The sequence below is a fragment of the Marmota flaviventris genome, chromosome 10, assembly GCF_047511675.1.
Source record: "Marmota flaviventris isolate mMarFla1 chromosome 10, mMarFla1.hap1, whole genome shotgun sequence".
Taxonomy (NCBI): domain Eukaryota; kingdom Metazoa; phylum Chordata; class Mammalia; order Rodentia; family Sciuridae; genus Marmota; species Marmota flaviventris.
The window spans coordinates 85390339-85412757 of NC_092507.1; the positions used below are offsets into that span (position 1 = coordinate 85390339).

General features: G+C 32.4%; 1 protein-coding gene across 3 annotated transcripts in view; it reads left to right on the forward strand.

Annotated features, from left to right (window-relative positions):
- Nucleotides 1-22419, forward strand: part of Agl (amylo-alpha-1,6-glucosidase and 4-alpha-glucanotransferase) — a 67861-nt gene that overhangs the window by 11706 nt on the left and 33736 nt on the right. For all 3 annotated transcript variants that reach the window (XM_071618086.1, XM_027935149.3, XM_071618087.1), the window contains 18 exons: nt 952-1118; nt 1989-2192; nt 5339-5520; nt 5683-5794; nt 9458-9581; nt 9910-10012; nt 10101-10198; nt 11562-11701; nt 12562-12749; nt 14622-14745; nt 15350-15513; nt 15817-15918; nt 16024-16179; nt 16294-16444; nt 17880-18004; nt 18094-18206; nt 18320-18454; nt 21602-21732. In XM_071618086.1, the coding sequence (XP_071474187.1) occupies nt 952-1118; nt 1989-2192; nt 5339-5520; nt 5683-5794; nt 9458-9581; nt 9910-10012; nt 10101-10198; nt 11562-11701; nt 12562-12749; nt 14622-14745; nt 15350-15513; nt 15817-15918; nt 16024-16179; nt 16294-16444; nt 17880-18004; nt 18094-18206; nt 18320-18454; nt 21602-21732 (2519 nt within the window). The remainder of the gene's footprint in view (nt 1-951; nt 1119-1988; nt 2193-5338; nt 5521-5682; nt 5795-9457; nt 9582-9909; nt 10013-10100; nt 10199-11561; nt 11702-12561; nt 12750-14621; nt 14746-15349; nt 15514-15816; nt 15919-16023; nt 16180-16293; nt 16445-17879; nt 18005-18093; nt 18207-18319; nt 18455-21601; nt 21733-22419) is intronic.

Genomic DNA, 22419 nt, shown 5'->3' on the forward strand with positions numbered 1-22419 from the left:
TTCTTTTTCTTTTTTTTTTTTAATTAATTTTTTATTGTTGGTTGTTCAAAACATTACAAATTTCTTGATATATCATATTCCACACTTTGATTCAAGTGGGTTATGAACTCCCACCTTCACCCCATACACAGATTGCAGAATCACATCAGTTACACATCCATTGATTTACATATCTGTTGTGCTCCGCTGCCTTTCCCATCCTCCACCCTCCCCCCTGCCCACCTCTCCCCTCCCCTCCCCTCCTCTCTCTCTACACCCTCCACTGTATAACCCTGAGGGTCTCCTTCCATTTCCATGCAATTTCCCTTCTCTTTCCCTTTCCCTCCCACCTCTCATCCCTGTTAAATGTTAATCTTCTTCTCCTGCTCTTAGTCCCTACTCTGATCTTAGTTACTCTCCTTATATCAAAGAAGACATTTGGCATTTGTTTTTTAGGGATTGGCTAGCTTCACTTAGCATAATCTGCTCTAATGCCATCTCATTGTAAAACTTGAAGTTATGTAATTTATAAAAAGTTATCAACCATGGCAGTATAATTTTTACATTGCTTTTTGAGATACAAATAGAATATGGCTCTTCAATTTCTATGAGATTATCTAGTCTTTTCCTACAACCTGATTATAGGATGATATTTATTTAAGTGTGCTGGCTATTTCTGATAAATTCTAGTACATTTGTTTTTCATTAAAACAACATTATTAGATATTATGTATATTGTATGTGGTATAATTATATAGTAATTGTGCAATGTAGTATTAACTGTGTAATAATGCAGAATGGGTAAAAAATTGCTTTCCATTAAGTTTTGTTGCAACTTTGTAAATTATTGTATGTGTTAGAAATAATATAATTTTAAATAGTATAGTTCCTTCCAGTTATTCAGATACTAGAAAAATCTCACTTTTTCCCTCTCATTGAATGGAAAGTTTTAATTTTGCTTTTTTTCCTTAGAAATGAGAAAAGTGGTGGAGGTTACATAGTTGTGGACCCTGTTTTACGTGTTGGCAGTGATGATCACGTGTTACCCTTGGACTGTGTTACTCTCCAGACATTCTTAGCCAAGGGTTTAGGACCTTTGGATGAATGGGAAGACAGACTGAGGGTTGCAAAAGAGTCAGGTGATGTCAGCTTGGTTTCTTTTCCTTTTCTTTTTAAAAATAAATGTAATTATCCTCTGAAATACAGATTTCAGACGTTTTGCTCCTACTTCTAATTTTACCTCTTAATATATTTAGTAATTATATGAACCATATGAAAATAGAACCATACGAAAATTTTTAAAGTTGACCCTTTTTAATCCATAAAAATGTCAAGTTATGTGGTTCAACTTAAGGACATCTATGATAAAATGTGATCATTGTTATTTCTGAGATTTTTGCTTTGACATATAAAACCAGTAGCAAACTATTAAAATGTAGAGGAAATATATTATTATATAATTTTAATTAATAAATATTGACTTTCCACATGGAAGGCATGAGCTGCCAACAATACTTACAATAAGATAAAGCTTATTTTACTCTTATATAAAATAGGAGTAACATTAATTTTCTATTTTCAAGTTAAATGTAGGATTAAGAAAGGAATGAAAAGTTCACTGGCATAACTATGTACTATAAGTACTGTGAAACATTAAAATTAGGAGATGAGTATATACTGATATTTTTGTATATAAATATGTCTATTCAACAAATAGAAATTGAATCCCTAATAATAACTAAGCACTGTTTTGTGATTTTTTTTCTAGTACACTATTTTATTACCCTGGTCTTGTAGATGAGGACACTGATATTCTGAAAGATATAAGTGGACTTGCTTAAAGTCTCTTTTGGTACAGCTAGAATTTGAACCTAAGTCGTTGACTCCTTTTCCAATAGCATGGTAGCCTTTCTATTTTACTTAAGAAAGTTTACATTGATATTTTTCTTAGTTTTAGGTTGGTTTTGTTTGTTTTTTCTTACAGTGGTCTTTGTTGTCTTGCTTTTCAGGTTACAACATGATTCATTTCACCCCACTGCAGACACTTGGACTATCTAGGTCGTGCTACTCCCTTGCTGATCAGTTAGAATTAAATCCTGATTTCTCAAGACCTAATAAAAAGTATACATGGCATGATGTTGGACAGGTCGTGGAAAAACTGAAAAAAGAATGGAATATTCTTTGTATTACAGATGTTGTCTACAATCATACTGGTATGAACTTCATTAATTTTGATGAGAATATTAAATTCTGATTATTTCATTCCTCGATATTTTATATAACAGTTTGTTTCAGTGATGGGAACTGAACTCAGGGCTTCAAAACTGTTAGGCAAGCATTTCACTATCAAGCCACATCCTCATTCCTTATGTAATGTAAATTTTATAGACATACATGATGATAATGTCTTTCAACTTCAAATATCACTGTATATAGTACCACTTTTTTTGTTCCAAGAAAACAGTGCTAGTTGAGGATATAGTCAATACAGAATTTGTATGTGATGTTTATAAAAAGAGTCATGATAGAAAGGACCTAATAATCATATCTCAACATAGAGTATTAATACTTTCCAGACAAACAAACATATTCTGTATAGCAAAACATCTGGTACTATAGCATGTATGAAAAGAACTACATGATTTCTACTACTGGGGAGAAAATTATCAGTAAACTCTCAGAAGTTATATCCTTCACATATTAAAAGAGCTTTAGATCATCTCCAGCACCAAAAAAAAACTATTTTTGTTCCCAAGATACCTTAGCTATATAGAGTTCTATAAAATGTACCAAATTTTCTCAACTGATGATCTTCAAGGAGATAGTTATTCCTCTTACCTGTCATAGCAACTGAGTCTGGACTGATGATGCCTCTGGGCATGTATTCAGTTTAACCCATCATACCTTACAAAATATTGTGTGGGCCACAATGTTGAAGAGTGTGGAAACCACTAATTTGCATATGTATAGAACAGGAATTCTGGGTGGTTCAAAAATTCAAGAAATTTCATGAGGTATTTTCCAAGTAAACATAGGAATTATGAAGATACTTAAAAAATTTATTGATCTATTTCATCAATATAGATGATAATCTCCAACAATAGCAGCAAAATTAGGTTGAAAAAATAGATATATTCTAACATTCGGTGTTTCTTTGTGTGCCTGGAAACCAGGTTTCAAAGTCTACAGTGAAGCCATTGTAATCTAACAACTAAGTATTCATTACTTATAAAATTGACAGTATTGGTAATTACTTAGGCATCTATAATATTATTTATGTCAAATTCATCAAATCATGTGATGGCATTGTATTAGTTACAAATGGTAAAAGTTAGAATATGGCTTAGGTAGCTGTAACAGAGAGACTGAAAAAGTGACTTAACATTGAGATTGTATGTAGATTTTACAAAAGATTAGGTAGGCATTTCAGGACTAGAGTACTAGCTCAATGGTGCAGGGAAAGGAACTTGTTTCTCTTGTAGCTCTGCTGTCTCCATTGCTTTGCTTACAGCTTTTAATCAAACATGGCTGCTCCAATTCCTGTGTCATATCCCACCCAGAGAAGATGGTAAAGGGAAGCTATGCCTTCTAAGTGCATGGTTTAGTATATGTGTTACTATTGATCATATTGCGAGACTGCTGTTCTTACATTAGATAAATGCTCTCCATATGCTAAATGTTCACAGGATAATTTTCAGAGACTTTAGACGATTGTATTTTATAATTCTCACCAATTGTTTTGCTGGGGATAGTACTTGCTGAGTTCTATACTACTGCACTCCAGAAGTCTATAGAGTGGATTTCTCTTTCATGTAAAATTAGAAAAATACTTACACTACCTAATGTTTAGAATTCTTTCACTTACCACTTGATTTTGTATCAAAATATTGAGAAAAGAAATAGAGTTTTAAGATTTTACCCTTAAAAACAATTGGGTAGAGTCAGACATGAAGATGGCCAGCCTGTTAGGAATCTGAGGCAGAAAGATTATTTGAGCCTACTAATTCAAGACCAGTTAGGGCAACATATCAAAAGAAAAACAATCAGATATCCTTGGCATTTATCCTTAACATACATATCTGTGTGTGTGTGTGTGTGTGTGTGTGTGTGTGCGCGCGCGCGCGCGCCCACGCACACGTGCACAGTCCTCAGAATCAAACCCAGGGCCTTGCTCATGAGACTCTACCACTAGGTTACATCACCAGTAAGTGAAAATCCTAATGGGATACAAATATGACTACATTTTGTCTTTTTAACTTGAATTTCAGTGAATGTGATGATAAATCTACGGGGCAGTATCTTGGTACCAATTTGGAGAACTATCAGTTTAACTTTTTTTTTTTTTTGGCAGTACTTGGGCCATGTGCATTCTAAGTAAGTTATTCTGCCACTGAGCTATATCCCCAGCCCTTTTTATTTTATTTTGAGACAGGGTCTCACTAAGTTGCCCATGCTGGCTTATAACCTCAGCCTCGCACATAGCTAAGATTACAGATGTGCACACCAAGCTGGGCTTTAATTTCACTTTTATTATATGATCTCTGCTCCTTATATATCCTGACTTCACCTAAGTGTTTATTTATTGTGGATATAAATAAATAATAACTAAATTGCTTACTAAATAAAAGACAGAAACTAAAAATGATACTGATTCTAAAATTCTGTAAGAGAGCTCACTGAGTAAATAAGACACAAACATGGTCATCTCATCAGCACAGCAAAGTGGTCACAATTGCAGATTCTGAAGAGAGACTTACATTAATTCCTCTGGCCAAATTACTCAACCCTTGAGCCTTAGTTCCTCCTCTATGAGAGGAACATAACAGTATGTTCTGTATTGTGTGAGAGGAAATGAAGAATAACAAAGTTTATTTAACTGTGTAGAACAATTCTGGGTGTGCAGTAGGTATTACTTTCCATTTTTCTAACCACTTGTATTCCTCAGTATGAATTCAGGGGGCATTAGTCCATTGTAAACATAAAACAAATTGGGTCTAACTTTTGTCTATTTAAAAAATTAAATTAGCAATTTCTCAATCTCATAAAAACAACATATTTTACCCTTTTGGATTAGCTGTGCAAAGATGTTACTTGTGAAAGAACTAATTTTTTTTCCTTCGTATTTTCCTAAGCAATATTTAAGTTAAAAAACAAGTGTATGAGAAGATACCAAAACCAAAGTTTTTTTTTTTTTTCATAAAACAGAATTAGTATAAAATATCGATATCTAAATATAGAAGGAAGTGGGTGGTAGATGTTGATATTTCATCTTTAAACCTAACATAGATACCATTTTCAATTTAATTATAAGATATGAGTTTTGTTTTGTTCAAATTTATTTGTTTTTATTTTTTTTAAGCTGCTAATAGTAAATGGATCCAGGAACATCCAGAATCTGCATATAATCTTGTGAATTCTCCACACTTAAAACCTGCCTGGGTCTTAGACAGAGCACTCTGGCATTTTTCCTGTGATGTTGCAGAAGGAAAATACAAAGAAAAAGGAATACCTGCTTTGATTGAAAATGATCAACACATGAATGTAAGTATTTATACAGTAATACCACACTAAATCAAAATAACAAAATTTCTTAAGTACAAATTAAATATATAGCTGAAAATTATTTATAATCAGTGTTTTAATATGTTAAACAATATTTGGTGAAATATTTAAAAATATGTTTTAACTGTTAAAATTTTTCAGTGTATTCGAAAAATAATTTGGGAGGATATTTTTCCAAAGATCCAACTCTGGGAATTTTTCCAAGTAGATGTTCACAAAGCAGTTGAACAATTTAGAAGACTTCTAACACAAGGTAAATAGATGCAGTAGATTGTTCCTATCAATTTTAAGAAATTTAATATTACTTTTAAAAGGATAACTCCTTTTTTTTCCTTAGTTAATATTCATTAAATCTGTTGTTTTGATACAATATTTTTGGTATTTGAAAACTGATTCTGGAAGCTGAAACACCTAAAGGGCATGCTCTAATAATAAAACCAATTTTAATTTTATTGTTGGCAGAATGCTCAGAATATAGTCAAACTCAGCATATATTTGTTAAAAGCATGAATGGGAATTAGGTAGAGCAGGTTTCTTCAGCTGAGAAAGGCTTGAACAAGGCTTTGAAATCGAGAAATGTGAATCTTCTGCTGTCTAAGGTAAGAATCTTAACTATGCAAGAGGGACTTCCAACCGATGGTGCTCACCACAAACATCCTCCTTACAACTAGTGAGACTGAAGTTAGATATTAGCTAATAATAAAAGGTAAAAAAGTAAATATTCAGTTAAGGATGTAACTAATCTAGTTAATCAGTGTCCCCTTAACAAAATAAGAGGAAAAAACATACTCAAAGAGAACTTGAGGTTTTTAGGAGACAAATTAGAAAGGATTATGAAGAAAGTATCTGCAAGTAGTATGGGACAGCCTAGCAGGGAGGATGTTTGGGGACTCGGAGGGGTTCTTTTAAAATAGGAAATTTTCTTCCTTGTCCAGAGACCAAAACTAGAATAGGACCCAAATATACTGCCTTTGAAGTAGAAATGAGTTTGCCTTTACATTTAAGAACTCAGTTGGATTCAGGCATCAACTTTTACAAGTATGTAACACCTTAATACAGGAACTTTTAGTCCTGATTTTGCTTCATATTTTATTCACCAAAAATTTCTCTCTCCTTTAATATTTATAAGTAGTATCATTTATATGTAATATGTGTGCTCATTATAAAGAGAAAAAGCCCCAAATAGTTCAAAATATAATAAAATACAATGTGCAACTTCCCCTCCTACAAAACATACTTTGAGGGAACTACCAAGTAATAGTTTCTGTGTTTCCTTTCAGATTATTTTTGAAAGAAATTCAGATTTTACATGTGGTTTTACATAATTCTCTCTGTAAACTATATATATACTCGTTTTATATTTGTATATATGTTACATACATTAAACTAAAGCATGGACTATTTAATTTGTTCATTAGCTGACAATATGAATTTATTATAGTTATTTCTCTTAACTCCCAAGTAGCAATACACTGTTTTAACGTACTTTAACTGGTTGGGATTGTGGCTCAGTGGTAGAGTGGTTGCCTAGCACGTGTGAGGCACTGGGTTCCATTCTCAGCACCACATAAAAAATAGATAGATAAATAAACAAACAAACAAACAGACAAACAAATGTTTAAAAATAAAAAGAGTACTTTAACTAGCTTTTTTTCCCCCCAATTTTTTTGTAATTCTTTCATTCAATGCATTTTTATTGATCCACCTACTGTGTGCTGGACACTCTGGCATGAGAATTCTGTGGCAAACATAGCAAGAACCTTGCCCTAGTGGAACTTATATTCTTATAAGCAGTACTATCTAAAATATACCCTGTATATGTATGTTTATTTGCTATATAAGTAGATCTACAGGATAAATTGTTATACGTGAAACAAGTAGGTCAAAGGATATGCAAATTTCAAATACAATAGATATCATCAAATTGCTTTTTTAAAATTATACCTACTCACATGTTTTGAAAAACTCTCACCAACATGTGATACCAATAATCTTTAAAATCTTTTTTCAATCAGGCAAATCATCTTGGTATGTATGGTTAAATATCTTGTCTTAGTTGATATTTCTTTTTATGTTAATGAAGTATCTTTTCACATGTTAATTAGCCACTTACATTTCTTGCATTAATTGTCTGTTAGTATTTCTTCCCATTTTTTATTGGACTGTTTGTCCTTTTCAAATTGATTCATTATTATTGATGGTTCCTTATTATATAGGTGTTAAATATATTCTCTTAGTATGCTGTTGATCTTTTAACTATTGCTTATGGTGCTGTTTATTTTCAATGTAGTCAGTCTTTTCTTTTATGGCTTTTCACATCATGTTTAGAAAAGGCTTTTCATAAACATACTGTTTTTTCTAATAATATTATTCATATTTTCCAATAAAATATTTTATGAAGCTACAATTTATGTGTATCACATGAAAAAGGTATTTAGCTTTATTTTTAAAATGTTGTTAAATTGATAATCCATAATTTTACACTGATTTGAAATACAACCATAATACTTCTTAGTGTATAGCCATATCCTAAATATACTTTAGGCTTTTATCTGTGTTTTCCATTTATCTGCCTTCAATTCTACCAATACTAAAAAGTATTTATTGATACTACTGGTATAGATTTGTTTTTTTCTTTCTCAAGCATTTTTTAGCAGTTTTACTCTTCCAGATGAACCTTAGAACTGGGTTTTAAGAATCTGTTTTATTTTATTGCTTATGTTTTTGTAAGCCATTTCAAGGTCTCTTTAGAATAAAACAAGGACAAATTAATTAATTAATGGAAAATTAAGCCTAGTATATAACAAAGGAAAAAGCCCACAAATGCTTTATTTATAAAGAAACAGGCGAAAGGAATTTATTGTGAGGAAGGGTTCTTCAAAGGAAAACAAGAAGCAGGAGGCTGTGGGGAAGTTGGCCTAATTGGTGACTTACCACTTGCCCAGTAATTCTTCCTCCTAGAGGCAGCTGGCACCTCAAGACTAGTTGGGGCACTGGTATCTCTCTCCGTCTCCCGGGAGTTGTGTTTGAATCTGGGGCTGTTTCACCTAATAAATTCCTCAGTATAACAGAATTCTCTCTGAGTCAGACATCCGCAAAAGCAATGGAATGGTCTCAGATCCTTGAAATTGCACCAAGTGTTCTCCAAAGGGCCTACCTCCGTTTAGAGTTGGCTCAGATGTGCCCACATTTCATTCCCGCCTTCCATCACAAGTACTTCTTTCAGAGAAAGCAAAGAAAGTCAAGTTTTTAATAAGATTTACTTTAGAATTGGAAGCAATCTTTGAGGAAACACAACTCCTGAGGTTAGACTATTTGGTAGCACTTGAGAAGAAAATGCTACTACCAAAGTCCAGATGTCATAAAGTTTAATAAGTAGGGCTGAAGGAGTTGAGTATTTCCTGGCACTCATAAAGCCTTGAATTTGATTCCCAGCAGTGTTAAAAAAGAAGAAGCAATAGTAGTAGTGGACATTGACTGAGAGCAAAAACGTAGGGCTTGAGTTGAACTGATAACAATCCCTATGTTTGTTTGTTTTATAATGATATTTTTGTCTCTGTGTATTACCCCCACCCACTGTGTGTATGTGTATGGTATGTGGTATGGAGATGATAAGCAGGAAGATGGAGGGGTAGGAAGATGGTTATGAAATTAATATTTGTTTTATTTTCTATGAAATAATTGTATATTTAAAATTTGAAATCAGGGGCTGGGGTTGTGGCTCAGTGGTAGAGCATTCACCTAGCACATGCGACGCCCTGGGTTTGATCCTCAGCACCACATAAAAATAGATAAAATAAAGGTATTGTGTACAACTACAACTAAAAAATAAATATTTAAAAAAATTTAAAATCAGTGACAGTTATAATCTCCCTGTGAATATTTGCATTTAAACACTCATCTTTTCTTCTTTCAGGAAATAGGAGAGTAACCAAGTCTGATCCGAAGCAGCATCTGAAGATTATTCAGGATCCTGAATACAGACGTCTTGGCTGCACTGTGGATATGAACATTGCACTAGCGACTTTTATACCGCATGAGTATGTTATTTGTTTTCTTTGTGAAATAAATACTACTACTACTTATAAACCATTATGGCTAGTATAATTTTCAAAGAGCTTATTGAAATCCTTCATATGAAATGAAATAGACACCATAATTCTACTTCAGCACATGATGTATTCATGTTTTTTATATGTGCCAGGTCATATTCCTGTGCATGTATATAACAGTCTTTACTGTTGGAAAAGTTTTTCAGTCATAATAAGATTCTGATGATTAAGATTTCTATGACCCTTGTTAGAAAAATTTTATATGTAAGTTTTGTAAAAAACGTTAAATAGGTTTGTATTGCTTTATCTGCTCTAGCGATGGGCCAGCTGCGATTGAAGAATGCTGTAATTGGTTCCGTAATAGAATTGATGAATTGAATTCAGAGAAGCATCAACTCATGAATTACCATCAGGAACAGGTTTTACCTATATTTATTGCTTTTCTTTGAGTCTTTAAACTATTTTTTTATTGTTGATGATGATGCAATATAATTTAATATTTTCCAGGCAGTTAATTGCCTTTTGGGAAATGTGTTTTATGAACGACTGGCTGGCCATGGTCCTAAACTAGGACCTGTCACTAGAAGATATCCTTTAGTTACCAGGTATTCCATTTTCTTTTCTTTTCGTGAACGATTAAAAACTAAAATTTGTTTTTAACTGTGAATTAACCTAAATGTTTCCTTTAAAGCACAACTTCAGTACATTTCTTAAACTACGAGAGTTTTGATTTGGAATTAGGCTTAATTGTGTTAGGCAAATCTTTAGTTAGAAAAATGATCATCCATATGAACAAATTTATAGTTGTTGTTATTTACATTAATGTTTCTGGAGGTGTGCATACTTAGTGTCTTAGTCTGTTTTCTGTTGTGGTAACAAAATACTTGATGTTGGGTAATTCATAAGAAACAAGGTTTAGGGGCTGGGGTTGTGGCTCAGTGGTAGAGTCTAGCACGTGTGAGGCCCTGGATTCAATCCTTAACACCACATAAAAATAAATAAATAAAATAGTTGTAAGGTGTGTCCAACTACAAGTAAAAAATAAATATTAAAAAAAGAAGCAAGATTTAGTTTTGTTCAAGGTTTTGGAGACTTGAGAAGTCTAAGAGTGTGACACCAGCATTTACTCAGCTTCTGGTAAGGGCCTCCAGCTGCCTCAACTCATGATAGGAAGGGGAAGGGCAAGTGAACACATATGAAAGAGACAAAGCAGGAGGGGCAGACTTACTTTCTAACAACCCACTCTCTTGATAACTAATCCAGTCCCTTGTGTGAGTTCCTCCCACAAGAAAGGCATTAATTCATTCATGAGGGCTCCACTCATATGACCAAGTACTAAAAATAATGCCCATCTTCTAACACTCTCACATTAAGAAATTAAGATTCCAGCACATGAACTTTTGGGAGACACACTCAAACCATAGCAGTTAGTGATAAATATAGTGTTAATCAAATTGAGCAAGCATTTAGATCCTTATTTTCTCCTCCTCCTCTTTTTTTTTTTTTTTTTTTTTTAACTTTTGACAATGCTGGGGATTGGGCCCAGGGGCTCCACAAGCCATCTACCATTGAGCTATACCCCAACTCCATAGTTCTTTACTTTATAGATAAAATGTAACATAAATTGGGCAACTAGAAGATAGTAAAAGCCTTTGAGAAGTAGCATCAATATCTCAATTGTTTTCTTGTGATTTTAAGAGAGGTTTTAAAAATTCCTTAAAATGTTAGCATTATATATGCTGCAATGTTAACTCCATTTGTCAGATCCTATAAGATTTACTGCCATTTGGGGAGGTAAATAATGTTTATTGATTTTTCACCTATATTGAAGTTTTTTTCCTGTAAATGGTGTCACACTAATTTTATTTATTATACTCATGAGGAAAGTTTAATTTTTAATGTTGCTAATTCAGATTCTCTCCAAGCAGTTTCTCTGTGTGGATTTAATATTTAATTTTATCTCTATAGGTATTTTACTTTCCCATTTGAAGAAATGGCCTTATCTGCAGAAGAATCTATGATTCACCTTCCAAATAAAGCTTGTTTTTTCATGGCACATAATGGATGGGTGATGGGAGATGATCCTCTTCGAAACTTTGCTGAACCAGGTACATCACTTTTGACTTCTCAATGGATAGGGAAAAAAATTCATAGAAAGTTCAATATGATCTGTTTTTTTGATTTGTTTCCCCACTAGGCTAGAGGTTTTTAAACTGTTTCACCAGTTTGAGAGAGAAGAAAAGGAGGTAGAACTTTGAAACTAATGCTGTTATAATTACATCTACATAAGAGAGATTTTCAACCACTGGCCAGAGAGGTATTAAGGTATTTGAAAGGCAGTTATACCAGAAACTTAATTTTTTTTTTTAGGTTCCCCTCACTTACTCTAGCATCTTGTTTTCAACAACCATGTTATTGCCAGGAAGCATTTTATAGGAAACATTTTGATATGTATTTTTTTCAACAGTTTAGAATTAGTAGTTTATTATTGTGACCTTAGAATTGATTCAGAAATCTTATATGTTGTTATTTAAGAATATGACCTTGGGCTTAAGTATTTCTGCCCTTTCTTTTCTAACCATTCTAAACGAAAAAAAGAAATTCTTCTATATGCCATGAATTTAATATAAATTCTTGCCAAAATTGAGTAGCAAGTTGGAGACAGAGCCTTAAAATGTTTTGGTAGAACTATAGTTATAAGAGTCTATGATAATACTATCACTATTTTTCCTCAGGAAATAACTTGGAATTTTGAAATTGAGCTCAATCTTTTAGAAGAGACTATAAGGTGTAATTTTTGCCACATATATATAAGATAGAAAACTTTGTCCTATATCATTTTAGATATGATTTTAGCCAATATATCATTATGGTAGAAATAATGCAGTTTTAAAATGGTATAGTTCCTTGAAGTAAATGTTTTTATTCTATTTCTTAAGCCATTGAAATCAAACTTCTTTTTTAACAGGTTCAGATGTTTATTTAAGAAGAGAACTCATTTGTTGGGGAGACAGTGTTAAATTACGCTATGGAAATAAACCAGAGGACTGCCCTTATCTCTGGGCACATATGAAAAAATATACCGAAATAACTGCAACTTATTTCCAGGGAGTGCGTCTTGATAACTGCCACTCAACACCTCTTCATGTAGCTGAGGTATAGAAAAACAATTCATCCACATTAAGCAAAGATATTCAAGATTTCTTCCCAGCTTTCCTCAAGTAGACTATACAGATAGCCGTTTCACTCGGCTAATTGAACACGAGCATTGATTTGGCATTGAATTATATTTTTGTATAATTTGAATAATTCTAACAATCTTTAAATGCAATTGTTAAGGAATCCTGGGTTATAAAATGTTTAGCAAGTTAATTTTTAAATTTTAATTCAGGAAGAATTCAGGAAGAGCGATCATATTTGTCAGTAATTCCATTTTTATCAATTATTTATGAAAACAAAAGTGTAAATATAACTATTGTCTGTTCCTCTTTTGGGTTTTTTAAAGCAACTTTTGAATAATGCCAATATTTATAGTATTATCTTCTACCTAGTACAACTTTGTAAATAAATACTTATAATTTTAATCTTGCTAGTAAGATCCTTGATAGCTTCTTAGCAACAATTTTTTGAAAATACGTGCTTATCTGAAAAATACCTATTTCAATAATTTTCTATAATATATATGTCTCAAGTCCTATGATGAAAAATTGATTTGATTTTTGAGGGATTTAGTAAACATTAATTAAGTAAACATGAAATAAGAACATTGGCTGATAGAACATTATTTACCTCCCCAAATGGCAGCTCTTTGTCTTCATATTGTGCTTTAACAATAGCAAAAAAATATATACATATATGTATACACACACACATATATATACTTATAACATTATGGCACAACTAAATGTTAAAGCTAACTTAATTCACTTAATTTTAAGTTATAAAATCCTCTAGGATTGTGCTTGTTAGGATTCCAGGTATTTTGTTATCTTTTATGTAAGGATATGTTAAAACATTTTTGGAACCAGTCTAATTTTTTTATTATAAGCTAATATTTTCTGATTCTGTGTAGCATCAATGTAGATCATAAATCTCAGAGGTAGAAATTGTAATGAGTTTAATCTATTTTGTCCTATAATCCCAGATATGGAATGCATATAAAAACTTAAATAGAGTATACAACATAGAATACATATTATATAATATGATTAATTATATAATAATATAAATTTGATTAATATATGTAATCATAATCTATATTATGATTTTTTTTTACCTGTTTTAATGTACCTATGTCAATTTCATTGGAATATTTACAGAATTGAAAATGGGACTCAGTGGCTTAAGAGTTTGTTATCTGCAGGCTTCAATTTGGTCAGTCAGACCTAAATTTTACAATAGCTAAATAATTCACCAGGAAGGAATTTATCATTAATTACTTAGGAAACCACCTGGAAATTAACAGTCTGACTAGATATTAAAACAAACAAACAAGGGCTGGGGTTGTGACTCAGCCTTAGAGTACTCACCTAGCAGGTGCAAGGCCCTGGGTTCGATCCTCAGCACCACATAAAAGTAAATAAAATAAAGGTATTGTGTCCAACTACAAACTAAAAATATATATATATATATATATATATATATATATATATATATATATATATATATATATATATATATAACAAGAAGCAGGGAGAAATACTGGCAGAATTGCAGTGATACAGGTTACATTTTTTAAAAGCACTAACATTTTTCTTCTTCTTTTCTCCCTTGTGTCCCTATCTCTGCAAAATTTAAACTTCTTTTTAACTGCTTTACTCTACATATTCTCATATTTCCTATGTTTGTTGGTTCTGTTTGTTGTTTTGTCACATTTGTGCATCAAACTTCATTTGGAATTCTTTCTGAATTTTCATTTTGTCTTACCATATGTATCTTCTTGTATTAAACCCATGCCTAGTCTTGTCTCCTCCCTTCCTACCTGTCTCACTTTTCTCTCTTTTACATGTGTGACTGTGCTTTTTTCAGTACATGTTGGATGCTGCTAGGAAATTACAACCCAATTTATATGTAGTAGCTGAACTGTTCACGGGAAACGAAGAACTGGACAATATCTTTGTTACTAGACTGGGCATTAGTTCCTTAATAAGAGGTAGGCTTGTTGAAGTGTCTTTCCCATTTAAAACTTCAGCTTTTGTTTAAGTGTACTAAAAGACATTTAGTAGTTTTTTAATGTAATTCTTAATAATTTTCAATACAATTAATATTCTTTTGGATAGTCTATGGAGAGTTTCCAATCTAACTCAATCTATTTTTATCAGTAAATATTTCTACTTTGGGGTAAAAGATTTCATTCCAAATCACAAGGTTGGCAGGATGATCTAATGGCTCACAATCAAAACCATTTTTTGTTGTTAAAAATATACAAATCTGTTCTTCATTTTCTACCTAGGTATATGATATAATTTTTAGATTTTTTTCCTATAGATTTTTGTATAGCTAACATCTCAATAAACACCTGAGGTTTCCTTTTTTCTATCTGAGCCATCTCTCCCCCTAAGTTATAAAAGACTTCTTTGGTCATTTAAACTAGTAGACATTTAGTAATTATCATTAATTACTTAGGAAATTGCTTAAAGAAGTTTTATTTTTGATTATACTGATGTGTTCTTTATTTTAAAAATCAATTGTGAAATTTAACCTTTTCTTGGACATAAGTAATAGAGATTGTTAAAATGTTCTGTAATGCTCCGCAGAGGCAATGAGTGCATATAATAGTCATGAAGAGGGCAGGTTAGTTTACCGATATGGAGGCGAACCTGTCGGATCTTTTGTTCAGCCCTGCTTGAGACCCTTAATGCCGGCTATTGCACATGCTCTGTTTATGGATATTACCCATGATAACGAGTGTCCTATTGTGGTAAGCATCATTCCATTTCTTGTATTTACTTATTTTGCTACATATTTTGATATTTGCTTATCTGATATTTTGTGGCATAAATATCCACATACTTCAAAATAGTATCTTAGATTTAAAAGCAATTATAGCTTATGGTTTTAAAGATGTTCTTTTGTTGTAGAAGAAATTAATGTATCTTATAGAATGTATTTGTGTAATTATTTTTTATTTCATTATGATACAGAATTTTACTTATTTATTTTATTATGATACAGTGCTTTTCCTTTGAAAGAAAGTATATTTTGCTTTTTAATTGTTTCCTAGCATAGATCAGCCTATGATGCTCTCCCAAGTACCACAATTGTTTCTATGGCATGTTGTGCTAGTGGAAGTACACGAGGCTATGATGAACTAGTACCTCATCAGGTTTGTTTATGTGTTGTTTTTTAAAATTCATATGATTAGCATTTTTATCAAAAAACTCTCATTGTAATTAAAATGTATACATGGCCAAGTTTTACCGTTCTCCAGATATCAGTGGTTTCTGAAGAACGGTTTTATACTAAGTGGAATCCTGGAGCATCCCCATCAAATACCGGTGATGTCAATTTCCAAAGTGGAATTATTGCAGCCAGGTGTGCTATCAATAAACTTCATCAAGAGCTTGGAGCCAAGGGCTTTATTCAGGCAAGAGACCAAGTTTCCTAAATGTCTTTCTGAAAGTTTACAGGGGAAGACTTATCAGTTTGAGCACTCACTTACAATTTGAGTGCTAATTAAGTGCCTTTTTTCACTTCTCAGGTGTATGTGGATCAGGTTGATGAAGATATAGTGGCCGTAACCAGACATTCACCCAGTATTCATCAGTCTGTTGTGGCTGTATCTAGAACTGCTTTCAGGAATCCCAAAACTTCATTTTACAGCAAGGAAGTGCCTCAAATGTGTATCCCCGGTAATGTAATCTAAAAATTGTTATTGTAATTATATCATTATATTAAATTATACTATAATGCCATATACGTCATCATTATATGTTCTATATAACAAATGCAAGTGTGAATGTAGTTAAAAAGAGGAATTACAAATTTTGGATAACTTACATTTTTATTGCATGGAACAAAATCTGGACAGAAATACACTCAAATATTAACCTTTTTTTGAATTTTAAAATGTTTTGTTTACATCTTAATACATTCTGTTTTCCCTTAATATGTATATAATGAACATGTATTTGTCTTATACTCTGACATAGATAAATATTTCTTTTTATATGTGTGACATACATTTATATGTGTGTATAAGTATGTATTGCATTTGCGCACATACACATATATAAACAAAAATGGAAAATAGTCTAACGTGATACTTAAGATTCCTTGCAATCCATCCTCATCTACTATCCTAGCCCTGCATTACTCTACTGTTTCAGCCAAATAGATGTTTTCACTGTTTCCCAAGAAGTCTTATTTCTATCTGTATATGATTTATCTCCTTCAAGGACTAAAGTTCCACCTCTTTGAAAAACCTATACATACTCAGTGATTTTTCTTTCTAAACATATAATAATCATATTCTATGTCTCTCTTTTGATAATTATAAACTATATCCCTGAGATATGTTATTATTTCTAGACTTTTTTCTAGATAAGTATATTTTATTTTCTTGTTATTACAGATAGTATATTATAGCATAGCTTGATTCTGTGTAAGCAGCAACAGTACGACTTTGGAGAGTCTCATAAAAATAATCACATTCTATAGGTGTTCATTGCTGGTTGCTAAATATGTATAATTCCAATCTTTAAATATTATCAACCTGAATAGTTTTAGTGTTAAATATTCCTTACTTTCCTTAACTGTTAAATTTATATTCAGTAATCTCATTGAATCTTTACTAATATTCATAGATTTTTGTGTTTATTTTCTATTTTTTTTTTAGTTGTCAATGGATATGATGATTTTATTTTATTTATTTATTTTTATGTGGTGCTGAGGATTGAACCCAGTGCCTCACATGTGCTAGGTGAGCACTCTACCTTTGAGCCACAACCTCAGCCCTATTTTCTATTTTTGATGCTGGGGATTGAACCCAGGGCCTCCTGTATGCTTAGCACATGCTCTACTACTGACCTGTGCTCCCAGCCCCATCCCTTCATAGTTACTTTTACAGAACTCCATCACTGTACAGTATTATCTCAGGTTTTGTTTTGATCAGTAATGATTCTTAAAACATTTCCATCTGTTAAGTCTACAAATTGTGATTTTAAGTGTATTTCGTATTTTGTCATTCAGTTTTTAATAAAATTTACTATGGTTGGTAATATTCTTATTTAAATTTTGAATGTACATTAGGAACAATTTTTTGTTAACTTTTTAATATATTTGTAGGCAAAATTGAAGAAGTAGTTCTTGAAGCTAGAACTATTGAGAGAAATACAAAACCTTATAAGAAGGATGAGAATTCAATCAATGGGTTACCAAATATCACAGTAGAAATTAGAGAACATATTCAGGTATTTGGGATTCACCTCTTTCTATTATGTTGAATATTTTAAGGTCATGTGAATTATTTGTTGAATGGATTTTCATAATTTTTTTCAAGCTTAATGAAAGTAAAATTGTTAAACAAGCTGGAGTTGCCACAAAAGGGCCCAATGAATATATTCAAGAAATAGAATTTGAAAACTTGTCTCCAGGAAGTGTTATAATATTCAGGTATGTTAATTAGAGTTCAAATTATTGACTTTACTTATATTTAAAACAGTTTAACTGTAAACTTTGAATAAATCACTCCTAAAAATCAACCATTTTTTATTAACATCATTCAGAGTTAGTCTTGATCCACATGCACAAGTTGCTGTTGGAATTCTTCGAAATCATCTGACACAGTTCAGTCCTCACTTTAAATCTGGGAGCCTTGTTGTTGACAACGCAGATCCTATATTAAAAATCCCCTTTGCTTCGTAAGTATGTCTTATTTTATAGAGATTTAACATTTTAATAACTGGTGAGTTGTTGCTGTCTTGATTTAAACACGTTAAGGGTCCTCTCTGTCCATACTACTCAAAGTGTGGTGCAGGGACCAGCAGTGTCAGCATCAGCTATTGTTATCCTGTTATATTATCATTCATGTGTGTATTCACAGGGGTGCTTTCTCATTCTTGTGCAGTCTTTCTTCAGATATAGATACATACATGTCTACATAAACAGAGACACACACACAATTTTATTGAACTGAGATTAGGTTCTATACATCACACTCCTTACTACATCATTTTTAAATATTTTAACATATTATTCTATTATATGGCTATACCATGATTTATTCAATCATTTTCCATTTTGGACATCTAGAATGCTTCTAATTATTCCCTATTATTTATGTCTTTGTACATTCGTCTTGGAATAAATCTTTAATTATTCACTTTCTATGTGTTCCACTAATACTGAATAATATGGGTTTTGAAGCTTAGATGTAGGTTCAATTATAATTTCATCACCATCAATATGATTTTAGACAAGTTATTAATAACTTTCTTCAGCTCAATCCTCATCTGGGAAAAAGGGCTTATAATAAATAGTATCTACCTCTTAGGTTTTGTAAGGATTAAATAGGGCAAATACAAACCACTTATAATAGAATGACTAGCACATAGAGGGCTTGATGTGTTTGTTCTCATTCTTATTAGGATAAGTTTCCATAAATTAAATTTGGGGTTAGATTGTATTAGAAGATTGTGTCTTTCAGTCTATACTGCCAAGTCTTCTCCAGGAAGATTGTACTAATGAGAATATTCAGCTCAGTGTTAGAGTGTCCATCCTTACCAATACTGAATATATATTATTGTAATGCAGTAGGTTAAAGCTGAGTGTAGACCCAGACTAGGTAAGAATTATTATTTTTTTGATTCTTATTAGCTATAAGAAATAAGAATGAGTGCCTGTTAATGGAGAGTTGTGAGAATTATTCATATAAAACACATCGTGTTTAACACACAGTAAATGATCATAAATGTTAGTTATTACTAATTAAATTGGTAAATATGAAGTATAAAATACTTTAAAATAACATCTCAACATATTAATTAATTTTTTTGTCCATTTGTATTTATCTGGTGAAATGTCATTTTATATATTAGCCCATTTTTCTTTGATGTTAAATTTTTTGTTGTTTTATGAGCACATTTATTATTGAAGAAATTAAGAAATTAAGAATTAAGAAATTAAGAATTAAAGAATTAAGAAATTCAAACCGTTCTTAGCAAAGTAGCTGCTAAAAAAACAATCTGCAATAGATGTATGTTTCTGTAGAATGCTTATAAAAGCACATTCCCCCTTGAACCTACTCTGATTATTTCAGGGCAAGGGCAAGAAATCTGCCTTCTAAACAGCTTTCAAGGTTATTCTTGTGGAAGGAGTCCACTGGCTACATGTTGGAAAGTAATGCCCTAAAGTGAAGTTGGTATTAAGTCTGCAAATGGTCAGTCTTGATTCATGAAATATAGCTGTGAGGAGAGAGGCTGAGATAGAGACAAAGCACAGCTCTAAGCCAAGACAGAACAAAAAGACCAAGAAGGATGTATGTTCAAGAGGACATATGTTCACATAAAATTGCAATTATGTAAAATGAAGTCACCTGAGCAACCAGAAATACAGGAAAATACAACTCAGGTATATTCATCTGCAGTCAGTTTTACAGTCTCAGTGCTAATTGAATGAAGGGAAATTAAGGCCACGACACTTAGACTTTCCTCTGACCATTATCAAGAAGCATCTTTTTTTTCTGAGAAGATGCTGGTTTCTTGAATGATGGAACTGAGGGGCAGTGCAACCTGATACGAAAGATGGTGCCAGGAGAGAAATACAAAGGCAGAGACTGTTGTTTCTTAGGTGGTTAACTTTGACTTTTGATTATCCCTTTATTGATCCTTTGATAGGTATTCCAAGTTTTTAAGATAAACAGCATAAAAAGTTCTTTATGTCGCACTTATCAGGGAAAAAACTAAGTCTAACTGAAAGAACTAAAAAATAGACTTATAAAGTATATAAAAAACCAAAAGATCTTTGTATTCTCCCCACCCCACCCCCAGTACTAGAGATTGAATCCAGGGATGCTTTACCACTGAATCACATCCCCAGGCCTGTTTATTTTTTTATTTGAGACAGGGTCTCACTAAGTTGCTTAGGGCCTTGCTAAATTTCTGAGTCTGTCCTTGAATTTGAGATCCTCTCGTATTGGCTTCCTCAGCCACTGGGATTGTAGGTGTGCGCCACCACAGCTGGCTCCATCATGCCTTTTTTTTTTTTTTTAATTAATTTATTTATTTATTTTACAGAAGAATATACATTTTGACGTATAGTACACAAATGGAGCACAGCGTCTCATTCCTCTGGCTGTACATGGTTCAGAGTCACTCCACTAGTGTAATCATACATATATATAGGATAATAATGTCTGTCTCTTTCTACTGTCCTTCCCTTCCCCACAACCACACCTTTCCCCTGACTCCTTTGACCTCCCTGTACACAAACCAGTGTTCCTTCATTTTTCCCTATCCCCCACCCCACTATGGATCAGCATTCACTTATCAGAAAAAAACATTCAGCTTTTGGTGTTTTGGGATTGGCTTATTTCACTTAGCATGATATTCTCTAGTTCCATCCATTTACCTGCCTATGTCATAATTTCAGTTTTCTTTAAGGCTGAGTAATATTCCATTGTGTGTATGTATCACATTTTCTTCATCCTTTCCTCTGTTGAAGGGCTTCTAGGTTTGTTTCATAGTTTAGCTATTGTGAATTGAGCTGCTATAAACATTGATGTGGTTGCGTCACTGTAGTATGCTGATTTTAAGTCCTCCATCATGCTTTAATCAATAAAATTTGGTACTTTAATCATGTACTTGGTTTTGGAGTAATATTAGTTGTAATTTAATTTCTAGCATCTTAATTACTATTTATAACATATATATGATGTTTATTTTAAAACTGAGTTCCTAAAATGTACGTTACAAAGATACTTTATAATGCAGGTTTTATTCTTTTGCTTTTATTAAAAGCAAGTAAAAGTCAGTATATTTAACCATTTATCTTTGTTTTTCAATTCTTAGTATTGCCTCTAAATTAACTTTGACTGAGCTAAATCAGATACTTTACCGATGTGAATCAGAAGAACAGGAAGATGGTGGAGGTTGCTATGACATACCAAACTGGTCTTCCCTTAAATATGCAGGTCTTCAAGGTAAGCAAGTATAAGAATAGACAAACTTTTCATTTTTCTTTTACAGACATTCAATGTCTTCTTTAAATAAATAGAAGTATGGGCTGAGAGTGCAACTGCCTGGGTTCAAACTGTGACTCTGCTCCATACTCATTGACCTTTGGCAAGTAACATAATCTCTCTGTACCCCAGTTCCTGCCTCAGTAAGATGTGAATAAATTGACTAATTCAGAAGGCTTCATGAGGAGTAAATAAAATCATTCAAGTAAAACACTATAACCAGGGTGTAGCACAAGGCATTCACTCAGTAAATGCTACCTAGAATTACTGGTCCTGTGTCATTCGTTCAAATCATTTAGAATTCTTAAATATACTTTAACCTTAATAAATGTTTTTTGACTTGGTTTATTATGTTCAAAAAGCAGAATATGTTTGTTTAGTCTCCAAAAGAAACTGAGTTATAAATATAACACATTCTTCTTCCTTCTTCATCTAATTGGACTAATTGGATTTTTGTTCTTATTGCATATTTGTTTCCTCCTATAAAGGAACTTACAGGGCTAGGGACATGGCTCAGTGGTAGAGTTCTTGTCTAGCATGCTGAAGGCCCTGGGTTTGATTCCCAGCATCTAAGAGAGGGAGTGGGGAACAAACTTATGTAGTTAGAGTATTTATAAGATGGGTTATAGAAACCAAATATTTAACTAT